Here is a 23,857-nt window from a genome sequence, read left to right on the forward strand (position 1 = left end):
ATTACATAGTGGAAAAGTACCGCATGAGGTGCTAAGCCTTTCAAAAGTGCATTGACAAATCTTGAGTTCTGCAGTCAGTCCATGAATGACAAGGTGGATGTCAGACATTGTTTAAAAGAAAAAAATATGGTGTATTGTTTGCAGCTACTGCTGGATGCCGGTGCTAATGTGGAGGGAGCAGCAGTTCGTAATGGACAGGAGAACACGGCGGACACTCCACTGCAGTTGGCTTCAGCAGCAGGTGGCCACAAACACACGTACACTGCAAAAGCCAAAACTGTCATTAGACTCCTCGCTGTTTCAAATTGGTGGTCTTCAACTTAACCGTGTTTATATAGGTGACCAAATGAGTGCCAATGTGCAAGTCACCATTTGATCATCAAAGCAAGGGCGAGCACACTATTGAGTTGTGAATGTAAAACTGGACAGAGAAAATCAAAGGCTAAATGGAGGCTTAGCGAGGCAGAGGAGTGCTGCCTGCGGCTGTTTGCAAGCTTGGGGGCAACATTCCTCGTAGAAGCACACAAGGACAGCAGGAGAGGACAGGCACTCTCTGCATAACCACACTGACAGCGTGTGAAGAGGCCAATATGACTGTATTTGCTGCTATAAAAACCACAACATGGTGACTACTATGACCAGAATGAATTTGAATACAGTTCTAACATGTTGCGTTTACAAATTATGTCCAGTGGTCATGCCGTCTTGGCCCAGTTGGTGTAACAGGGTTCCCACAGATGCTTGCAATTCTTAAAATGTTGCCTTGCCATGTTTTTCATTTCGCTACCAACTGAACCTGAGTAATCGTGTAACAGAATTTTCTTAATCTCATCATACAATCTCTTTAATTTTGATAAAGCATATGGAACTGTATACAGTATATAGTCAGAAGTTACTAATTTCAACAACAATATATTTACACGTTTATGTTTTGTTCACTGCGCATAGCTGCTAGGTCAGGATATTAACTTGCAACGACTTTGTGTCCAGGCAACTATGAGATGGTGACCTTGCTGCTGGCACGAGGTGCTGACCCATTATCAAAGGCCCACGATGGAAACGCCCTGACGTCGTCCCTCCACGAAGACATGAACTGCTTCAGTCACGCTGCAGCGCATGGTCACAGGTACTCATTCTTCCTCTGGAATGACAACAAGGCTTGAGAATTGATTACTAACAAGAAATAATTAAATAAATAGCTAAACACCAAGAACACACCATCAAAAAATGTTCAGGTCTTGTCTTTTAAATTCTTTAATTTCAACTTCAGTGGAAAGTGGAGTGGGAGAACCTGATTTAAAAACAACAACAACAACTAATAACAAATTGGATGGATTGTAAGAGACTACTTTTTAGTCATATTCGACTAAAAACTACTTGGCTACCTTTGGTTTGTAGAATGAACAGCCTTCTGCTTTTACTATCCATTTGTCTGTGAGCACCAGCTGGTCGCATAAATCTCTGCACCTGCTCTTTTAGAGAACGTGTGAACACAATATAGACTCAACACGTCACATTCCACAATGAACGAGACAAGTGGGAGGCCGCAGGGTCACAGACGCGGATGGATGCGCTGCGACACGAGAGCCTATAAATCTCTCCGCGCTTTGTCCTGGGCGTTCTCGCCTCTCTCCTTCTTGTAACTCTAACGCCGGCTTCCTTTCCTTTGTCACGTCAGGAACGTGCTGAGAAAGCTCTTGACTCAGCCTCAGAAGGTTCAAGAGGACGTCCTGTCTCTGGAGGAGATACTGGCTGAGGGAGTGGAGGGGGAAGAGGCGCTAATCTGCCCTTTCCTCCCTCTTTCCACCCTCCCCAACTCCTCCTCTGGCCCCGGGGCAGTACCGGAGGGAGGCTTAGCCAGACTTTGCAAGGCTCGGATGAAGGCATTGCAGGAGGCCAGCTACTACAGCGCCGAACATGGATACCTAGATGTCACTATGGAGCTGCGAGCACTGGGTAGTTAACACATGCCCACTGTACTGTTTGCGTGCATGTGTATCTTGTCTCTGCATTTGTCACAACTATAGTTCACTATCATCATTTTCCATAAATTCCTGTAGAATAGAACATTTTCATATTAAAAAAAAATCCTGGAATTTTGCAAGCCTTAATGCCACCCCCCCGTCTCCTGGCTCTTACTAGGTGTTCAGTGGAAGCTTCATGTGTGGCTCGAGTCCCTGCGGTGTGCCCAGCAGCAGTCCAGGATGGGTGTCACGTTGTCACTCCTCAGGGAATTCACTTCCATCAGAGAGGAAGATTACTGTGAGGAGCTGCTCACTGTGGGCCTGCCCCTCATGTTCAACATCCTGCGCACGACCAAGGTAGGTCGCAATCTTATCCACACACACACACACACACATTAAAAACACAAGCTCACCATCATCGGTTAATGTTTCGTTACAGAGTGATGCCATCATCCAGCAGTTGTCACATATTTTTAGCCACTGTTTTGGCCCAGCTCCTCTTCCAGCTATCCCCGAGATGAAGGCAACTCTTTCTGCACAGTTGGGTATGAGCTTGGCTGTTATTCTTTTATAAAGAGATTGTGAAGTGAATGAAACGTGCTTTAGAGCTAATGCAAACTAGCTAAATGCGTCTCATGTCTATTCAACAAAACGAAGAAGTATTGCCACAACTGGAAAAGAAGCCAGGCCTCCATTTGGAAAAAATATAATTTAAGACTTTACAAATGCAACTATTTTGAGACATGCAGCTTAGGCAGTCAAGAGAAAAACCCTAAAGTAACACAGAAAAGCAGGAAAAACAAATGCACACATTAGCAGCAATACAAAAAGGTGGATTTTCTCAGGCTGTGTCTGCAGCCTGTCTCAAAATATTACACACGACTCTCTGATTTGATCAAATTGATGTTCTATTTCCATTTGAATTCTTTGATGCAGGTTGTCACCACTTTGTTCAAAAAGTTGCAATGTTTCCCTCCAGATCCTCACTTCCTGAATAATCGGGAGATGTCAGATGTAACTTTCTTGGTGGAAGGGAAACCCTTCTACGGCCACAGAGTCCTGCTCATCACAGCCTCTGACAAGTAAGTGCAGTCAAGTTTGTGCACACTCCTTAGTCAACATGTTTTTGCCCGCAGATGTTTTAAAAAGATGATTTTCCTCTCTTATCTAGATTCAAATCTCTACTGGCATCCTCTGGTTCTGATGCCAACAAGAGGATTGAGATCAGTGATGTCAGATATAATGTTTTCCAGGTAAGTTGAAATATAAAATTACATACAAGAACATTGTCCATCAAATTAATGGAGCACGACATATCTAACGTAATGAGTTTCTTTGACATGTATGCAGTTGATGATGTCATACCTGTACTGCGGAGGAACAGAGTCACTTAAAACAAAGGTGCCTGATTTGTTGGAGGTGAGAATTATTTTAGAATCCTAAAATGATCACATTTCATCTTAATTAACATCAGGCCTAGGCATACTTTCATATTCTTTAAAGATTTCAGTCTTTGACCTTTTTGGGTCAACTTGATTGAAAACATATGCGCCTTGTTTCTTTCAGTTGTTGTCAGCCGCTTGTGCGTTCCAGCTGGGGGCGCTGCAAAGACATTGCGAGCGCATCTGTTCTAAGCACATCAGCCTGGATAACGCAGTTAACATCTACAAGACTGCCAAGGTAATGCATACACACACACACACACACACACACACACACACACACACACACACACACACAATCTTGCTGTATTAAGCTTTATGTAAGGCATAAACACATCCGATTGTTTCCTGCTGTCTTGTCTCAGGCTCACGGTTCAGTGGAGCTGAGCTCGTTCTGCGAAGGCTACTTCCTGCAGCAGATGCCTGCGCTGATGGAGCGAGAGACTTTCAGGTGTCTTCTGTTGGGATCCCGGCAAGGCAGTGAATCACCCCTGGAGGAGCTCGAGGGCACTCTGGCCCGTCGATTACGCTCGCTATATGTCACGTCCAGGGTGTGAGGACACCATGACAACATGTGAAAACATAGACATTGTTTTCCCTTGGCAACACACACGTGTGACACAGAATATCTGCAGTGACCGATTAAGTATGCTAAGCACACCACTTGGGTGTATTTGTGGCGTACAGAATGTTTGTATAAGGGCTCAGGAAGCTTCTGGTCGAAAAGAAACTGATGGGAGAAACGCAAGTGGAAATGTTACCCACTGCTCTCCTCTAGTGTGGGAAAACAGTGAAAACAACCAACTGCCTAGGAGCCAGTGGCTCTCCCACTGAAGCACTCGAGGCCATGCTGGATTTGTGGCCTTGCTCATTTTAATTACCCAATCATACTTATTGTTATAAGGTCAGTAACATGCGCTTTTGTTTTCAGTCCCAATACTAAATCACCACATAATCCACACTTTCTGGTTTCTATTTAATGAGAAAAAAATATTTGAGAGTATTTAACAGGGTCTTTCCTTTTATTCATTTTTTTTAATGAAAATTATGCTTGTATATTGTTTTTACTGTTTGAGGTACACTCTTAACAGTCACTTGAGCTAATGCTGAGGCTGAATACTTTGTAGCAACAGAATCATAATACAAGATTTGAAAAAAGTTGTTTGACTATATTAATAAATATACATTTGGTATACACTATCTGTCTATTTGGAATTCTGTAATAATTGTACTGAGTTTTAATGTTGCCAAGATGAGTCGAGGAAAGATCAACAAACAGTTAACTCACTACACACTGGATCAGGGGTCACCAACATGGAGCCTGTGGGCTCCTCGGAAAATAGTTCACCAGTCATAGGGTATTGGAATTCGCTAGGAATTTAGGAGAAACTATTGGAAAGAAATTGCAAAGACTGATAGAAAAATGTTGCATATTATCTGTTTCCTGTATTGATAAATCATTGTTGATAATGTGAGGAATAACATGATCAATGTCTTCACATGGATGTAAGTTATTAATATATAATTGAAGGTCATTTGAATTTGCTATTTCATAAGTGTGTATCAAATTGGCAGCCCACAGGAACCAGGATGCAGGAAGTGTCTTTTCCTGTTTCAACAAGTTTGGTGACCCCTGCCTAAATCTACACATGCTGGGGACTCAACACAAGCACATACAGTACTCACGGAAGAAAACGAAAGACACTATGACGGAATGATTTTATTTTTTCCAGCACTGATGATGCTCACCGTAGCGTAGTTATGTTATATTGGGATTACGTCAGCCTGTTTTGCACCTGCTCTGGCTCTCTGAATCACTGACTGTCCTTTGAGCTGCTTGCTTTTCATTTGTAGAAAACAAAGGAGAGTTGACATGAGGGTATTGCTTTCTATTGGTATGTAATGATTTCCTCTCCCTGTGCTTTCTGAACCCCCACATAAAACAGCTCAGACGTCCAAGTCCTCCATGGAGTGGCACAGACTGAGAGGCATTGCTCAAAAACATTGTGTGCAAGATAAACCAAGAGGAACAGATCAATTGGATGGGAGGGGGAGATTAAAAGAAAAAAAAAAGACAGAACTATAGGCAAAGCTAAAAAGTAAGGAAGGGCCGGCCAACAGAAACGGTTGTTTTGTGGCGACTGAATAGCGTGAAACATTTACACCAAAAGCCATGCAAAGAAAAGCTCATGTTTGACATGCACACAGCAATACAAGCTAAATGTATAGAGCAGGAATCCCCAGCATGGTCAAGAAGACAATCAACCCCATTTTGGAACAATCTATTTACAAAGAGAAGACCTGTGGATCAATGTCGTCCTTCTCAGACCCAGCCTACACAAACAATAATATAGAAACTGACAAATATCAATAAAAGAGCATTCCCTCTCTCCAAAAAGAGGCTAAGTCTACATTCTTAAATCACTGGTATGTTTCTTTTTTTTTTGTTTTGTTTTCACAAGTTCTTTTTCCCCTGGTCATTGAAGAAGATTCATCATTGAACTAAAATGACATCTTGTTTTTCGTCAAATGATGTCCCATTTACAAACACACAAGAGGGCAATAATAAATAACATTCAACTGACCTAACAGCTTTGTTCATATAAATAGTTATAATAAATTAGGAAATGACACTGTGAGATGAATAAATAAGGGCCACAAGTACAAAAATAAGCACGTATCACACAATGTTTGTTCTTCTTTTCCTACTGCTGGTAAGTACGTGAGAGAGAGAGAGAGAGAGAGAGAGCGAGAGAGAGAGAGAGAGAGAGAGAGAGAGAGAGAGAGAGAGAGAGAGAGAGAGAGAGAGAGAGAGAGAGAGAGAGAGAGAGAGAGAAGTCTGAATGGAGAAATGAAGACAAAGTGCTGCAGAGAACATGAGAGACAAAATGATCATGAGACCAAAATTACAGATGATTTCTCCTATTGGCTACCAAAACATCGCGTCACAACAAAACAACTCTTTGTACATCAGAAATGACTGAAATCTGTACAACAGGATAAATCATTCATTTTCAGATAATCACCCACCCGTCCAAATTTTGATGACCCGCCGCCCCACCCATAGCTTCTCTCGAAAAAGTTCATTTGCAGCAGTATTGGTATTTCGGGTCAAGTGGGGACTTTACACATAGTTCATCTCAAAGAAAGCACATTAAACAAAAAAAAAAAAATACAATCCGGCGACCGTCCATGTCGGCTCTTCTTCGCCTCCTCCTTATCTTCTCCTTGGTAATACATCCCAGAGTTTAGTGTGCATACTGGAAATGTGCTGGTATGCATGTTGAGTCTCTTAGCAAAATGCTTGTTTTCTGAGGCAGGCGTGGAAGGGGCGGGGTATCAGAAACACCAAAGGAACTGTCATCTACTTCTACTGTCAGGGCACGCAGGGTTGGGAAAGATCAAGGTAGAAGTCTGCATGAAGGATCTGTTTCCGTGGTTACGCAAACCTCTCAAAAGCAGTCCTCCATGCGCACGTCCATCTCTCGGGGTGGGACGGTTCAGGAAGGGGAGGAACGGGGATGGGACTTAATAGGTTTTCTGGATAAGTCCTGGGATGAGAGACAAGTGAGGTTAGCGCACACACTTTAGCAGCATGAAAAAGGAGGTGCAAAGGAGGGATGAGAAGATGATGATGATGATGGTGTTCCCAATCTAGTTCAGATCTAGCGACTCCTCTTGTAGTGTCAACTTGACGAGTGGACATTTGGCGGCATTGTTTTCCTGTTCTTGCCTGCGTGCTTGCGCGGGCGAGAGGCAGCGCTTGGATGGCACCTGGCCGTTCTTCTCGTCTGGAAAGAGGTGTCGGATTACGGCGGACACGTTACTCGAGGTGCAGACGAGGCACACGGGGGCGAGTGTGTCAGGGGAGGAAACATGGCGGAGGAGTACTGTGGGCCACAAATGCTGCACCACTGATGTTGTTAAGTGTGGTTCATTGATGTAAATAAAGGTGGTGGGGTCATGGTTATGATCATTTGCGCAATTATTTAAGATTAACTGTATATTTGATGAACAAATTGAATGAATGGGCCATCAAAGCACATCAAGCAATGGCAAATAAAATAACAGTAAATTTAGCTCAGCAAAATATTGCTTTTTACACGACCCCGCTTGTATTATGAGTTAAGTATGTTGAGCACGGTACAAGTCTTGTACATTTTGCTTCATGAAATGAAATGACTTCTTAGATACAGAGGCTTATGGCCACCCCTGAGTGAGATGTTGTGTCACGCTGGCCACCACACTGAAATATTTCTAGCTACGCCCCTGTCTCCTGCTCGCCGAAGACAAGCGCTGCACAGCATGGATGGAGGGATGTTTTTTTTTTTTTCACATCTTAAAGGAAGGGAGGTTAAATGCCTTGCACTCTTCGAATGAAACCCCTGCAGGATCCGCTGACTGAGTGAGCATCAAGTAAGTTGTCTGCTGGTTAAAGATCGAGGTAAGCAAGGCTGAGCAACACTGCAGTAAGAAAAATGTTATAGCTGCTGACTTTTTTATACTGATTGTGCACCATGATTTCTGCCTAATAACAACATTTCTCTGTAAAGGTGTACAACACCACAATGAAAAGCAATCCGATTAATTGTGTGGTTTAGTTGAATTTTTGTTGTATCAAAGTTACAATTGTATTTGAGTTGTTAAGATTTTACATTGATACTACTGGTATTTGTAAGGTTTCTATGTAAAGAAATATTGCATTTATTAGAAGATAGACCAGCAGATAATTGAGCTAATAGAAAAAAATTAAACATGATTTCAGTCTGCATGTAACGAATCTAACAGTTTGTCAACTATTCCCTTACTTAGCTGTGAATAATTTACAATTGTTACACCTGAGCCTCCGCGTTTTAAAAACAGCAGTAAAGGACAAAGGGAATGCATTTCCTCTGTGAACTTTAATTGAACTGTCACACTCTTCCACATGTGTCCCCAGTAACCCTTTGTCCTCGTTCACTGGCTTCCAGGTGATCTTTGGAGATTAAGGACATAATGACAAGGATTGACATGGCTTTTTGTTTGAAAAGATGACACGCAAAACCACTTCTTTGTGCTCTTCCTATTAACGACCCTTATCTCATTTTAAAGGCCCCGCGGTGGGGAAGCTCAAAAAGTGTGCTAAGACCCCAACAGGATGAGTTTAATGTGAGTCTGAGTTATTGCTCGGTACATATTGACCTCATTAACATGTTAAGTATTTTCGATAAATCTTTGACTAACCTGTAAAAGGTGCAGTCATGCCCTTTAGTTTTCGCAATAGGCACGCCATAATGCTCACGTGTTTCCATTGCCCACTAATTGCGGAACACGATCATATTTAGATGTAGGTGGCTCCCATTTGTACCAAGGCTCTAGTCTATTAATTAGAGACACATTTTAAAATATCACAGCTAATCCTTACAACTCCCAGTGACTCCAGAGCCAATTAAAAGTCATATTGTGGCCGTGCGCTTGTATGTATCCCTGTTATGGAAAAATATGAGCCATTAATTGAAGAATTAGACAACACATGGTTGATTGCTTATAACTAACATTGCTCCTTTTTGCCCCTTGAATAAAAACAATGACATTCTGAAAATTCACAGCAATTTTCTAATGAAAAATATGTGCCTTGTCTCCTCCATAAAGGTTTGTTGAAAATGGATCATTGGCTAGTGTGTTTCCTTATTATACCAGCAGGGAGAGGCATTGCCACATGGATGTCAAGTGAGACAAACCCAAGTATTCAGAAGAGAAGATGATGTCGCTGTGGTGTTGCCATGGTGACAAAACCTACATAAGAATGCAAATTGTATTTCCATACCTTCCGTCTAATTTTCACCACCGGACAATGTTTTGACCCTGGGAGAATGCTGTGAGGCTAAGCGTGCAAAGCAGAGCTGACGAAGCTTTTGGTGAGGCAGAGAGTGAAAGTGATGCTGATAGGGGGAGGTGTAAAAGGGGGATCCTACTCACCAGACAGCTGCTGGACTCCAGGCTGGTCATGTGTGCTTAACAATTGGCTCTGAATGGTCTCCACGACCCGCTTGAAGCGCCGACTGGGTCCTATAACGCAGACACACAAACCAAAGGAAGAACAGATACTTGGCTTTGGGGAAAACACCCTTGCGCTGGAGCGTATCTCAGCTGACTTTCAGTGAGACATGCTGGTCCCCAGCCAATTGCACGGCCAGTGCAGAGACTAAGACCAAATAGTGTGAGCAGTATGCTACTGAAGGGGCAGAGACAGTGCAACTTTGGGAATTGTAAAAGGCATCAAGCTCAAGAGATTCCCGAGGGACAGCTGACATTTGCCCATATCATGACAAAACGTTGACACTGGTTTGCATGCTGTGATGACAATGTTTCAGGAATCACTCGCGTAGGCCCCCTGACTAGCTGTTGGTGACTCGTGGGGAGTAGGGTACCCCGAAAGCTCGATGATATTAGTCCATATCATCAACACAACTAAAACTACCGCAATGACGGGTAAAGATTCGGGAATCTCCAAAATGAGGCATCAGAAAAAACAATTGATTAGAGTACAATTGGGAATGGATATCTGTTAAAAGTTACGATTCCAATTTGCCTTCTACTGTTTATTTACTAGCATTATTAATAGCAGCTCGCTAACAAACTGGTGTGAACGTAACAATATATACTGTATCTGTTTGAATGTGTTTACACATTTATGTCATGAGCAATTTTGCAAGACGTTAATCCTAAAATGCCAGTTATCCTTCAGCAGAATAATACATTTGTTGTCAAATGCTCAAATTGATACGAATCTCAATTTATTTATTCATTTAATGTATTATTAAATAAAACACATTTTTGCTTATTCATCATCATCATGGTTTTTGTTATTGGTTATTGCATTCTTGACCAGAACCCCCACAGGACTCAAGAAACAGCCCAGCAAGTGTGTGTATGTATAACACGCACATTGAGATTGAAAATGTGTTACATAAAAAATGCGGCCTTTACAAAGATGTTGCACAGTTTTGAGCAGAATTATCAGATGGGTATGATTTTTTTTTTTTTTTACCTCTGTTGGGATGTAAAGATTTTTGGTCATGTCTTTCTGTGTCTGCATTATTATTCTACAAATAATATTTAGCTGAAACTCCTTCTCTTTTTTCCTTGTCTGGCAGTTGGCAACCAGCCGTTTATGGTGTGCATTCTGGTCATCTTTAGGAAAGAAGCTATGAAGGTTTGAATTTGTGATGTTGGAAACGTTGTTTTCTCTTACATAATTTCATTACTGATCCGTGCTTCACAAAGTGCCTTTCTCGTAGCGATGCATAGATATTAATAACAGTATCAGTAGATACTAGCAATACTAAAATCTGCACTCCTTCTCACATTTAAAAGAAAGAAAATGTGATACAGTGACACTGAAAACACATTTCCAGCCTGATGTATACCCCCTATGCTGGTAGAGTAAGAACCATGTCAGCCGTGTGGACTGGGAAATATTTCAAGGTTAACGTGGATGACAACACGAGTTGCCCTGAAGCTGAACAGCATGGAGTGGAGCTTGAGAAAGTTAGTGCTTGCTGGAGGGCCTGCATCTGCAACGCCACACGACATGTACCAGCATGTCCAATAAAAAAGAAAAAACAGAAATATAAAAAAAAAAAAGTTCTGCCAACTTTATTTCACAGGCTGCATTTAGGCGAAATGTGTGGCAAGACCTGTTACGAAAACATTTAGTTATACCATGATGATATACTCTTAAAGTTACAGATGAGTGATACCTATGCCATGTTTAAGAAAAAAAAAAAGATTTTGGATTTCTGAACATTTACTCCCTTCCAAATAGCACCCAAATTAACAGTAAAGCATGATTACAAAATGGTTGCCTGTCACACTGCTGTAATGCAAAATACAAGTCGGGCTAATCATGCCAATTTTCTTGACAGCGTCTATTCTTGACAAACCACACAGCCAAAGTAAAGTCTAATACTACTACCGCACCTAGAGAAGGTGGCGTCTGTGCAAAGTTGGGAAAAGTCTATTCGGACTGGATTGAAATTGACTGAATTGAGGTGTGTGATATAAAGAAAAATTGCCAGGTCCCAATTTTGCAACACAGAGAAAATCCACACAGCGATGGGGAGAACCTGTAAAATCCCACACATCTGTGGAATGGACTGCTGGACACAAATGTAAATACGAAATAACTGTGCTTTCTTTAAAATTTCAATCTGGATATGTTTGCTGTTTTGTGTATCATGAATATGATATGTCATTATATACAAATCATTATTGGTGATCTTCTTGATAGATATACTGGGGAATGTCACATAGTGGATGATTGTATTTTTGCGCTCATACCATTCATGCCATAAATTATCTCAGTAATATACTTTTTTATTTTATGCTATTTACTTGTTGGGATTCAGCACATAGCAAATAGTCTAGGTAGTGGTTTGTATATTGGCATGCGGGCAGGCCCGTGATAGAATGATATTTCCAGAGACTGATAGGATGGATGATGACATGCAGGCGCATCCTTACCTGAGAGCAGGGTGAAGGTGACGGAGTAGATGCCGTTCTCCTTTGTGGCAGCCGTACTCTCCGTGTAGGTGATGTCCACCTGGAATTTGACCTGCTTCTGAAAGACTGTGGGGCCGGCCGTGGACTTGTATTCTGCTCGGAAACTAGTCTGCGATATGACACTGTGGCTCAGGCTGGGGATCTGGAAGCAAAGATGAAAAGAAAAAAATAGAAGTGAGCGATGAAATTAAACATAGGGAGCGTCAACGTTGAATTTTTCTTCCACGTGATAAAAAAAGACAACTGTCAATGAAACACTCTCCATAAAATATGAGCCACAGTCAAACTCGAAGAAGATTAATACCTTGGGGCGTCGCCATGCATACGAGGGACTTAAGCTAATGTAGTTGTCTGTCACCCAACAACATTGCACTCTCCCTTCCAAAATAAATTTGTGCGCCCTATGAACAGGTGAGTTGTAAAATTGGCACCTTCCATCCTAGTGCTGTGGATGTCTTGACATTCCATTAATGTGAGTGTGCTTCAAGGTATAATTCCACTGATTCAGGTGCCAATCTCCTGTCGGGAATACCTACCGGCTAGCAAAAGGCCGGGAGGGATAAAAGCTACCTTGAGGGATGGGGGAAACATATTTGACATTGACCTCAAAAGGTAGGCCAATCTTGCTTGCAATTAATGGCAACTTTGTTCAAATTTAACTGGGGTGAGCAAAGGTTCCATTCAATCACACAGGTTGAATGCTAAATAGATTGTGCGGCACTTACATACATGCGAGATTCTACGTATTCTATTCATACACACCACAGCAACATAAATATGGAGTCAATATATAAAACTGAGAGTATGTGTTGGAGAGGTGGATCGCAAATGCCTTTGGTAGTTTTTGCATTGACCTCCATTGAGTCTGCAGTCAGGTGGGAAATAGAAGCGATGAACAAAAGCAGTTGGCTGAATTGCTACATAAATCTGAAACAATATACACATACTCATGAGACACATATCTAGCCCACTATTAGAAAGCCAGCAAATAGTCACCACTGCCACACTCACTAAGGCCCACAAGTCTGAAGAGTCAGGAAGAAGGCACATAAAGAAGAGAATTAAAGCTCTTTTTTTTTTTTGTGCACAACACTCGCTCTGTTCTTCCACAATGCAGTGAACAAATGAGTAGGAACAAGACAGAAAATGGAGAACAAGTCGCTGCTGTATTTACTTTGAGAGAAGTGGACGTTGGATGAGGGATGCAGACACATTTTATCAGGGAGGAGACTAAGGACTGCAAGAATAAAGGACCACTGCAGTAAAGTGGAAGCTGTGGAGTGCAACACTGCAGTGTACAAAATCAAGACTACAGAGGACAGTTTAGGCTCTTGGAATCGAGGAAAAGCAATCACAAATGTTACTTTTTTTTTTCTTCTTCATTTTATCGGATTTATCTGAAGTGCCTCACGCTGCACTTTGAAACTGTGAGCATATTTCATAAAACATATGATTTAAAAAATAGCACAATGAAGAGTGGTTAGAAAACAGTGGTTAATGATTCATATTCAGCCTTCCTGTGTGATCTTTGTATGTTTTCCCCATACTTGTATAATCCAACTGTATTCCCAAAACAAGCACTCAGCTAAGACTCCCGAGGTGTGAATGTAAGTGATGGTTTGTCTCTAAATAAGGCACTCGTTTGACCAGTGAAAAAGTGTCAGTAAGTAAAGCTGTGTTGGGGGCCTCACTCTGAACTGTGTGGACAAGCGAGATCAATAATAAATGTGGTTGACGATACCGAGAGAAATGCTTGAACGATGTCAGCCTTGATGGAGCTGAGAGGCTTGTCCCTGATGACAATGAAGATCTGCTCCTCTTTTTCCAGGTTGATGAAGTTCCCAAACCAGGATTTTTTGGCAAGTCTATGGAGAGAAAGCAAGATGAGAAATGTAATAATTTCTTATAAGGTTTAAACCCCCATTTGAGATGCAAAAGGGAAAAGGGAGTCATACTTTCAAAGCAAACTTGCTTTTAGGATTTCCTCAATTTTGAGTCAAGAGCCCATTTTCAAAAATTCCCATAATTAGGCTGAGAATGGTAGAGTCAGCAATCTGAGCCTTCTAAAGTTAGCTCCCCTAAGCAGGACCATGCATATTCATGGAGCCATTGTGGTTTTGCACGTTCAAATAATTTGATGCACGGTGACATCAGCACCGGGGTCTGACACAGAAATAATTGCTTTTGACAAAGAGAATTGTGGGCAGTCTCACGTGCACACACAGGTTATGGCCTCTTACAAGCAGGCCGGGTTAAAGCTTTTTAAAAAGTCAGCCACAGAAAAGGTACTTAGGCCCACGATTATTTACCACTGCAAGAAACCCAAAAAGGATCACCCAAACTTTGTTAAGTGATCAAATCAATTACTGACGTTTACATACTGCAGCAATACTACAGACGAGAAATTGCAGGATGGGTATTTTAATAATAAAAGCCATACAGTATGCAACTGGTGTTTGAGTGCAATCTATTTAGAAGATCTTCAGCAGGAAGCTCTCCAATCAACCCTCATGTTTCTTTGCCAGGTGGAAATGAACAGCCAGCCAACCAAACAGGCACACAGCGTTCGCCAAAACTTAAGTAATCACCCTTCAGGAGGCTGACACACAGGCAGCCAGCCATTACTCAGAACCAGACACCTCGAGCTAAAGACAAGGTCAGTGCAAGAAGCTCAGCTTCAAAAATTCTTAATCATAATAATTTTAAATTACCATGTGCAGTCCTGTCTGAGAAGGTGGCTTTGAGATATGGCCGGGTTATACATCATTATGATTGTAAAGGTGGAATATTTACTCACTCTGGGGAAGACTCTGGAGTGAGGCTGGACATCTCTTCCTGTGTGGGAACTGTGGACAAACGAGTGTTTAGGGTGGAATGAAAACAAAAATAAAACGAAATTATCAAATATAAGTGTACAAACCCTGGAGTTTCCTGCGGTGGAAGCGTGGCGAGCCCAGTAAACTGTTCTTGATGGAATTGAGGCGCGTCCTCCATGGCATCCCGCCAATGGAGGGGCTCGGCGGTGGGGTCGGGGTGGGTGTCCCGGCCGGGCTGTCCTTGGGTGTGTGCACCGGGGTGCCCTTTGGAGTGGGTAGGGGACTGCCTCGAGGGGAAGGATGGGGTGTAACCTGTATGAGGGGGATACATTTAGCTGAGTGGTCAGCGTATGACGAAGGCGTGGGTGTTACAGGGTGAAAGTGGTGCAGCCTGATGGGGGAGGCAGGCACCACCGGGATGAAGGGCACAGAGCGTTGGGGGTTGGCAGCGAAATGAGAGCGACGGACTTGGGGGCTGCTCTGGACTGAAGCAGTGGGACTCGGGGGGGTTGGGGAAAGCGGGGAGGTGGGTGGGGGCACGGAGGCAGATGGAAGGTGTGACGGGATATGACAGGAAGCCGAGGAATCCGACAAGGATGCCGCATCTAATGAAGCTTCGGGGAGCGGGTTGGATCGTGTCGCGTGAAGAGGCTTCGGCGCAAGTTTCGGCTTGGTCGGGAGCGTCTGTGTCTTGTTAAGGGCGGCCGGCAGTGCCTCTGTGTTCGGGGCCAGCGAGTTGGGTGTGGACAAACGAGGACCCGTATGATTTGGAAGTGGCTCAGGGGAGGGACTGGGGCTGCTGTTTGGGGACTGTGCTAAATCAGGGGATTGAGGTGGAATCCCAAACTTTCTAACAGGCTTATTGATTCAAGACATACAGGTGAAGGAATACAAACAACGGAATCAAGTAAATACAACCACCAAGCAGTCAGATGCCATGGATGTACATGCGCAAGATTGGAAAGGAAAAGGAGAAAAGACCATGCAGTTAGAAAACAAAGCAAAGTGATATGGGAATAAAACAATAAAAAGAGCAAGCAAAGACATGTAAAAAAACAATTAAAAAAAAACAAACAAAAAACGGAGCGGTGTCACAAAAGAATAACCAGTAGACTCAGACACAAAAGGAAGAAACATGATCTAGGAAGACAGATCTCAATAACGGCCACGACTACACTTGATCTATTATTGAGTTTTAACCTTGAAAGTGCAGCCATATTGGGGAAAAATATTAAATTATATGGACAGAATAGCTCAGATTTATCTGGCCTTTGAAATCAATTTCCCTTTCAGATGAGCTGTGGTTTGAGCAGCTTGTTTGAGGATCTTGGATAACCCTGAGTCTTCTGAAGGTTAGTCAGCTGGATACATTTGCTCCTAGCCTATATCCCACTCAAGATAGAAAAGTAGGATTTTGAAAATAATTCCTTGAGCTGGATTTCCACATGCTAAGGCTCCCAAAAACAGAGTAAACTATTATAAGCCGAGAGGACGGGGCGAGAAGATCCTTTTGTTTGAGAGAAAACGTTGATCAACCTTTCTCCTTGTGTCTTTTCGCTAGCACCCAACAAATTGAAAATTAGGCATAAATTAGGCAAAATTAAGCATAAATTGACAACACAATTGTGTTTGGGAAAATAATAGATCATATTCAAGGGACAGTATAACATTTGTTTGAGCAGTTTGTTAAAGGTCAGGAGGTGCTGCTGTGGAACCCTAATGACCATCCATTATTTTCTGCTGCTGCCTTAGACAAGAAGAGATCAGCAGCAGTTAGATGGTCATCCCACAGTGGAACCAACTTCATAGAAACCTGAACACTAGGTTAAGAGGTGTAATGTCACATACCTGCGTGTAGTTGTAAGGGTATAGAAGGTCTTGACTTACCCGTGGGCTGCTGAGCGGGCTGGTGGTGAGGCCTGAAGAGGCTCCACTAATAGACCGTGACCTGTGGACCAAACACGCAAAGGAAAAAGTCAGTTGTGGGCTGAACATGTGAAGCTGTTCGAAAAAGGCGTAGGTCACAAGCTTGGAGGTCAAATGTTGCATCGGCTAGTACTAGAGCATCTGGCACCATCACGCCAACCACGCAGCGAGCGACTACGAGGAGGAGGAGGAGTGGGAACACTACAGCGCACAGTGCATGACCTCATTTGTCAGCAGACAATATTTAGCAGTGACTCGCAGCGATGTCAAATGTGTTGATTTGACTGCACACTCACCTGGAAATCTCTCAGCGCCGTCCTAAACATTAGCATTTAAATTAGCCTTTTTTGTTGTTGGTGTTACTCAGTCTACACTTTGCTAATAAATAAAACATGGTGACTTTTAAGTCTGTTTGCACCGCATCAGTAGCTGATATCTTGAGGAGGGAAATAAAGCGGAGCATTTGGTGGCAAGCCATTCATTTCCCATTTCCATGCAGATGTCGTCAATACCATTGTGAGGCGAGGCGAGCCCCAAATTGAACAATCACAGGACGATCTGTCTCCATCACGCACAGCACACATACACACGACACAACACGCACAAAGTGCCTGTCAACGCCAGCTGCTTACTGTCACAACACTGCTTGTTTTTGTCATTGATTTTACAACCACTTCCTCTTCTTTTCCCACTCAAGCGCTAATGAATTTGCGAACATGTGGACCACGCTTCTCAAAAACAAAAGGAAATGATAAAATGGGAGTTTTCCCCTGAGATCGAAGAAGACTGGCGTAGTAATGGAGAATGATTCTGCTCCCATATGTTGGATCCAAAAATGGAAACGTTTACTGACATGGTAACAGAAGAAAACAAAATGTGCAATAGGCAGACACTACCATAAAAGAATGTGAGTTAGGGTTTATGTCAACCCGGGAAGCTTTTAATTCATGTGTGTGAAGAAATATCTTCCTCCTGAGACATAAAAATAAAAAAAAGAGTAACTGCTACAGCGGAAAGATAGCTCTCCCACTCAAGTTATTTTTAAAAATATCTCCGTTGTGATTGCTCACCGTAATGGTGGGTGAGAGTGAGAACAAATAAACTAAGACTTGTTTGAGAGAGCAGCTGACCAGACAGTTGAATTGAAAGCCCGCAGTTCACCGAGACATGCCCACGTCGCCAATTGCACCTCATGACAACACAGATACACTCGGTCTCCTCGGCCTATTACGAGCATATTGTAGGACATACTCTGCATCTATTAGTGTTGGACCAGCAGGTCTATAGAGATAATAATACAGATGGCAATGCTGCTGCACAGTAACGCACCATCACAGAGGTCCTATTGTTACAATAGGACAATGACTAACCGTTGTTGGCTGTTTAGTGTAAACACAAGCACACAAAACTAAATTTAATTAATCGTACGTTTGAATATTTACATGTAAGCAAGTCTGGCGTTCAAATTTCTAACAACTATGCTTAGAAAACACATTTAAGGCAAACTAAAAAAAAAATTGAATCAGAGTTCAAATTTAAATCTGATTATGTAGGAACTTCTACAGGATTTAGGTTTCACTAAGTAAATCGACCTTTTCCAAGGCCATATTGCTCAAATTCAAAACCTTCCGTTCATTCATGGATCCAGCTTATATTTTAATTATGTTTACATTTTGTAACATTCTGATGTTAAGCATGGAAAAGTAGGAAATATGCTAATAGTCATTGCAGACTACCTAAAAAAAAAAAAAAAAAAAAACTTACTGTACTTACTGTAAGTTGACCACAATTAATGTCACACTATACGCAATACAGTAATGGACTGCTGAAGAATGAATGGCTTATTTTTTAAAGAAAGAAAGACTCTTCAGAAGGCCCACGCCGATTTAAGTAAGCTCACTCTTTCATCAAACCCACCAATGCACTGCTCTTCCTATTTGCAACTAACAAAAGCCAATGTCCCGGAGTGTGTGACCAGAGGCTTTGTCTGAGCTCCATCAAAAACACTCAGCAGGTTCCAATGAGAGATTGTGTGGGATGAAATAATACAGACAGATCTGAGAGAACTGAATAGACTGAAATAAAATGAAACTGATACAACTTATCATGGGTGGTGCCAGGAGTAACCACACCAAAGCCCAAACACAATCAGACTGCACGTTTCTCGTCTTTTGACCCTATTTTAGAAGTGTCTCCTCTCTGTGAAGTAGATAGCCTTATCAATCAGCGCACTATTTAAAGTCGTTTCCCTTCCCGGGGCTGGCCAAACTCCCCGAAGAAGCACTAAATTAATATCCACAGTTCAGCTCCTCAAGTTTGAAGATGCAATAAGACCCCTGCAGCTTTCCCCGGCAAGATCTGTCATAAAGATTCTTTCTTTGAGTACCTTAAACACTTAGAGTCCATGATTAGCATCAAAGTTAAGACTTAAAATTCCTCCACTGACCTAACTCATTTAAACCCCATCAAGCGATGGGAGCCGGTCAGTGAAGAAAAAAAAAGAGCTATGACTCACTATTGCTCTTTTTCATGTTTCATTTCCATATCATTAATCAGCCTTTATTTCTCCTTGCACGCTGTGAGGATTTTAAATGAACACTCTCCCCTATGTTTCACCCTGATGTAAATTCATCCAGCTAATACAAGTCATTCTGTCCAGTACACCTTGAATGCTCCCTCAACGTTTTATCATTCTGCTGAGGTTGGCTGAGTTCATGGGGGGGAAAAAAAAGGCTGGAACAGTTCAAAATTTAGTTTGCCTGGTTAACAACACATTTTTTTTTACCACTGCTATCTGCTGGAAAGCTATGAAACAAGAGACCGGAGGGAGAGAAATATACAGAGACACTTGCTTTGGAGATGTTGCAGCGCGTAAAACCAGCAACCAAATCAGAACCGTAGACAGAAAATCAAGCTGCATTTGTACATTAGTGAAGCGATTCCACACCAACAGCGAAGGGGGAGGGCTATGGCGCAACTAGGATTGAGGATGAGCGACACACAAGGGAAGCAAAGAGTGTGAGTGAGTGAGTGAGTGAGTGAGTGAGTGAGTGAGTGAGTGAGTGAGTGAGTGAGTGAGTGAGTGAGTGAGTGAGTGAGTGAGTGAGCGAGCGAGCGAGTGAGCAAGCGAGCGAGTGAGTGAGGATATGAAAATCTAGTGAGGAGCCCACTGTTGACATTTATATGAAGCAAAATACAAAGGAAAAAAAATTAAAGTAGGAGGAAAGATGCAGTAGAGCTTCTTTGGGTGAATAATATAGAGTTAACATAAACATTTCCTAGTATAAACCCCAAACAATTTAAATTGGACTAAAGCTCGTAGCTCATCGCAAATTAATTTGTCCTTTTACCTAGGCATGTTGCACAATTGTATGATTTTAACTTTGTGGGAACAGCTTGGGGGAGGCCTTTTTGTTCTGGCTTGCTTGTGTCCCAGTGCAAAAAACAAATTCGACAAGGGATGCTTGTATGTGTTTGGGATAACAGAGACAATTAAAAAAAAAAAAATAATTAACTTAACACTTGACCTGGTATAGAATGTCATGCATTATAAAGGTAAACTTTCTTGACTGTATCTGATGTAAATGCAGAAGAAATATGGCAGAGGAAGACAAAGCCAAAACTTGCAAAACCTTAAAATAAAGACTTTTATGCCCTGAAGGGATGATGGAGTGAAGCAGAGGGGATGAGACAAGAAGATGAATCTCAACATAGAATTCAAAGATGGGCATCTTAAAAGGTGGGAGCTGCGGAAATGGCTCTAATCCTTCCAAAGTGTCTTGTGGATGGAAGTTTAAAGAGGCGTGGAATGAATTCTTGATGTGCACTTGTTGCCAAACTGCCTGAGTGAGGAGTTATTAATAGATCTGACATTGGGATGAGTTCACAAATCTCTATAGTGCGGCTATATTATATGACTAGCTGGCTCTGCATTCAAGTCGGTTCCCCAGTAAAGCAGCACTCTGTCATTAGGCTGATCACGCTAACTCCCAGTCCATCTTCCCGGCTGTCAAAAAATGTCACTGGCATCGAGCAGAAATGTGTGGTGTGATGATATATTGCTGGCTGAAATAAGAAGTGCAAATATATTTTAAATCAGCCGCCTTTGCCTTGTGGGGTTATGGCTCAAGCTCCGCTTTCCAAAGTAGAAGTAACCCTCGGCATCTCAAGAGAAAGTGGGGCACAGCACGGGAGGAACTGATTATTAATGCATTCAAGAGAGAATAATTAAGTTCGTACCAAAAGAGGCGGCAAGGTTGGAGATGGATACGGAAGCTCTGCCTCGCACATCTTCAAAAAGAAAATGAGCTTTAACTTTCAAATTGACTATTTTTTGGCCCTAAATGGTTAGAACCTAATTTATTGTTCAATTTATGATTCTTTCAATCAATTAAATACAACACACCCACACACATTCAAATAAATCCACCTATTAAAGAGCCCACTTCTGCATCGTTCTCCGTCCATAGACGTCTACCTTAGGTTAGGGAGCAAAAGCAAAAAGGAAGGGAGAGAGTGAATACCTTTCTTCTTTGCTGCATTTTTTCCTGGCGCCGGGAATATCCAAACTTTTACTGTATACTGACTTACTACGGACAGACAGGAGACAGAGCGAGGAGATTGTCAAACTAATGGTGAGGTGTTGGTTAACTTGCTCTGCCCAGAGAGCTTTAGCCCAACACTAACACAAAGACACACATCAGGAAGCACCCAATTCAGATTTTTGTCACAAACACACTGTAAGGACATCATTTGGCAGGTGCAACCAGCAGAGTGTTGACAAGAAACGTGTTAAAAAAAAAAATGAACAGAGCTCTTTCAAGAACAACAGAGAAACAATGAAGACCTCTGCGACGTTAAACATCACCTCAGATGCCTTTTCAAATCCTAACACCTCGATTCACACTGCACGGTTCTAGTGATACAATTGCAATTGTTTGCTCTTAAGTGACATCATTTGAATACGATTCACGGCTGTGTAAAAGAAAAGAAACGCACGAAATCGCACATCTTCACACCAGAATCAGTCGTCTGGATGAAAGGGTATAAAAAGATCCCTGCCAACATGACTGCAGCGCGAACGTACTGATTGGATATCCCTGGTGAATGCAATTTTGATGTCAGTCAAATACACACGCGTGATAACAACTCAGACAACAAATAAACTTGTAGTTGTTGATGGCAGCCCGTTGAGTCGAATTAAGATGAGTGAGAAAGGCAGCTCAGGGATTTAAGGCTGCCTCCTCATGCACGTGCAGCCAGGTGAAAGGAGTTGGAGGTGGTCCGTACTCTGAGGTGACGATAAAATCCTTCTGGATTGTCTCTAATCCTCAAGGGTCAGTGATAATCTGGATCACTGATTTGTTGCATTGATTATTGATTGCATTTATTTACGGTCTTTTAAGTGCTGCTAGAGAACAAAGTTTTTGGATTGAACTGAATTATATTGTATGGAATCAAATTGAATTCATCTCGTGTCACATGAAATGCATACCGTTGTCCATGCTGTGTCATGTCGATGGCCCGCCTGGCTGGCACTGGTGAGCCTCCATCTGTGACACTGAGAACTTCCATGGACTTCCTCTCTGGTCTCCGTTTGCCGTGTCGGTTCAACATGGGAGAGTCGACCCGTTTCTTTGGAGGATCTGTGTGACAAACGCGAGGCCCTTGTAGTTCTCAATGTTGAAGTGATATTTAGTGTTAATTGCATTAACCCTCACTAATGGTGACAAGTATTGCTGTCCTCCCAGACCTTGAAGTAATGACCGCTCTTTACCACATTCAATAAGGAGGCTGTATTCATCAAAATGTCACGAAAGAGCTTCGATGTCCATAATGAGCTTAAATGTTCAGAGCTTTTTTTTCTTTTTTAAATCATTTTCTCTCCAGGGCTGCTCACATTTCCATTATGTGCCATTGTGCATGCAATGTAATAATTAGAATAATATTCATATCATGTATAAATATTTATATCGTATATATGAGAATGGATGAGAGCTTTCACAATGAAATATTTTTTTAATCTATTATTCAGCCGATTATTCCACTGAATAGTTGGATACAATTTTATTTTGCATTAAAGTGTATAACAAAACAAATGTTCTCCCGATTACTAATCAAATGTTGTTGTATTGGTATTGTTGAACGGATAGGAACAAAACAACTAAGCAGACTCACCGATCCTTTCGAAACTGATTCAGCTATTGGTTTGCTCATTGTTTTTTATATTTGATGTACTGTAGGCAAATGAGCAAAGCAGTGTTGGTAAACCTGCTAAGTGCATCTGCCTTTGCAAGTGTAATAGACAGATGATCAATTTATGTGTATGTGACTGGACACACATTTACAATACCTTATATAAAGGACAGCTTTTTACATTATGTGCATATGTTAGTGGCACAACATTCACATTTCACACTACCAGTTAAAAGAGCATTCAGATTGACACAGACATTGAAATTGTGAGGAAGATTTGACTACAGCCCCCAAAATAACAGTGACATGTATTGACGCAGGAAACGTCGTGTCTTGGTTTCTTTTTCTTGATGAGATCTGTGCCAGTAAGTTTTCCAAAGGAAAAAAAAAACCCTGCCCTATTTAAAAGTTTTTCTCTTGCACCAATGTGTATCCAGAGCATGTCTGCTGGTAAGGAATAAATAAACAAAACAATATCTATTGTTGAGCCAATTCACCACTGCGGGAAACCGATCCAATTTCTTCAGAGGGAGGATGACAAGTGTGTCAGACTGTACACCAGGAGAATTCAAAAGTTGTAGGCGAAGCAATAATCTTCTAATGATAAGTAACGGATGGAAAGTAACCTAAATTTATTGTCATGGAATGAAATTGTTGAAACAAATGATTATTTTCCCTGCTATGCTATTATTTATTGGCTGCTCAGTTGCATTACTTGTCATCACTTTTTGTCTTTTGTTCAGGTCTCACCGATTTCATTGCGAGGGGGAAGGTTCTGGTCCTCTTGACTGGGGTACCTCTCTTTACGGTCGAACAACAGGAAGTAGATCATCTTTTCTTGGTTGTCACTGATGAAAATGTAGATAAAAAAAGCAGTTTTATATTACTAGATGTTGCCGTACATTAAATTCAAAATACAACTGAAGTCCCTGTACTTATATATAGCATTTATGTTTTATCTCTCCCGTCA

The 23,857-nt window shown here is 41.9% G+C and overlaps 2 protein-coding genes across 2 annotated transcripts in view; one reads left to right on the forward strand and one right to left on the reverse strand.

Annotated features, from left to right (window-relative positions):
- The window catches only part of abtb2b (ankyrin repeat and BTB (POZ) domain containing 2b), a 31,556-nt gene extending 26,955 nt beyond the window's left edge, over positions 1-4,601 (forward strand). Inside the window, exons 8-17 of the mRNA XM_085914250.1 lie at positions 145-241; positions 991-1,126; positions 1,679-1,956; positions 2,143-2,321; positions 2,404-2,509; positions 2,944-3,046; positions 3,136-3,217; positions 3,315-3,383; positions 3,531-3,644; positions 3,772-4,601. Of these exons, the coding sequence (XP_085770376.1) occupies positions 145-241; positions 991-1,126; positions 1,679-1,956; positions 2,143-2,321; positions 2,404-2,509; positions 2,944-3,046; positions 3,136-3,217; positions 3,315-3,383; positions 3,531-3,644; positions 3,772-3,963 (1,356 nt within the window). The 3' untranslated portion in view covers positions 3,964-4,601. The remainder of the gene's footprint in view (positions 1-144; positions 242-990; positions 1,127-1,678; positions 1,957-2,142; positions 2,322-2,403; positions 2,510-2,943; positions 3,047-3,135; positions 3,218-3,314; positions 3,384-3,530; positions 3,645-3,771) is intronic.
- Positions 4,602-7,060: 2,459 nt separating this feature from the next.
- The window catches only part of brsk2a (BR serine/threonine kinase 2a), a 128,754-nt gene continuing 111,957 nt past the window's right edge, over positions 7,061-23,857 (reverse strand). The window contains exons 12-21 of the mRNA XM_085914251.1: positions 23,638-23,735; positions 22,187-22,337; positions 21,216-21,281; positions 16,654-16,714; positions 14,871-15,624; positions 14,748-14,796; positions 13,692-13,815; positions 11,912-12,092; positions 9,365-9,454; positions 7,061-7,197 (exon numbers count right to left, since the gene is read on the reverse strand). Of these exons, the coding sequence (XP_085770377.1) occupies positions 7,061-7,197; positions 9,365-9,454; positions 11,912-12,092; positions 13,692-13,815; positions 14,748-14,796; positions 14,871-15,624; positions 16,654-16,714; positions 21,216-21,281; positions 22,187-22,337; positions 23,638-23,735 (1,711 nt within the window). The remainder of the gene's footprint in view (positions 7,198-9,364; positions 9,455-11,911; positions 12,093-13,691; positions 13,816-14,747; positions 14,797-14,870; positions 15,625-16,653; positions 16,715-21,215; positions 21,282-22,186; positions 22,338-23,637; positions 23,736-23,857) is intronic.

This window comes from Syngnathus leptorhynchus, chromosome 6, assembly GCF_054491065.1.
Source record: "Syngnathus leptorhynchus isolate UIUO chromosome 6, UIUO_Slep, whole genome shotgun sequence".
Classification (NCBI taxonomy): Eukaryota; Metazoa; Chordata; class Actinopteri; order Syngnathiformes; family Syngnathidae; genus Syngnathus; species Syngnathus leptorhynchus.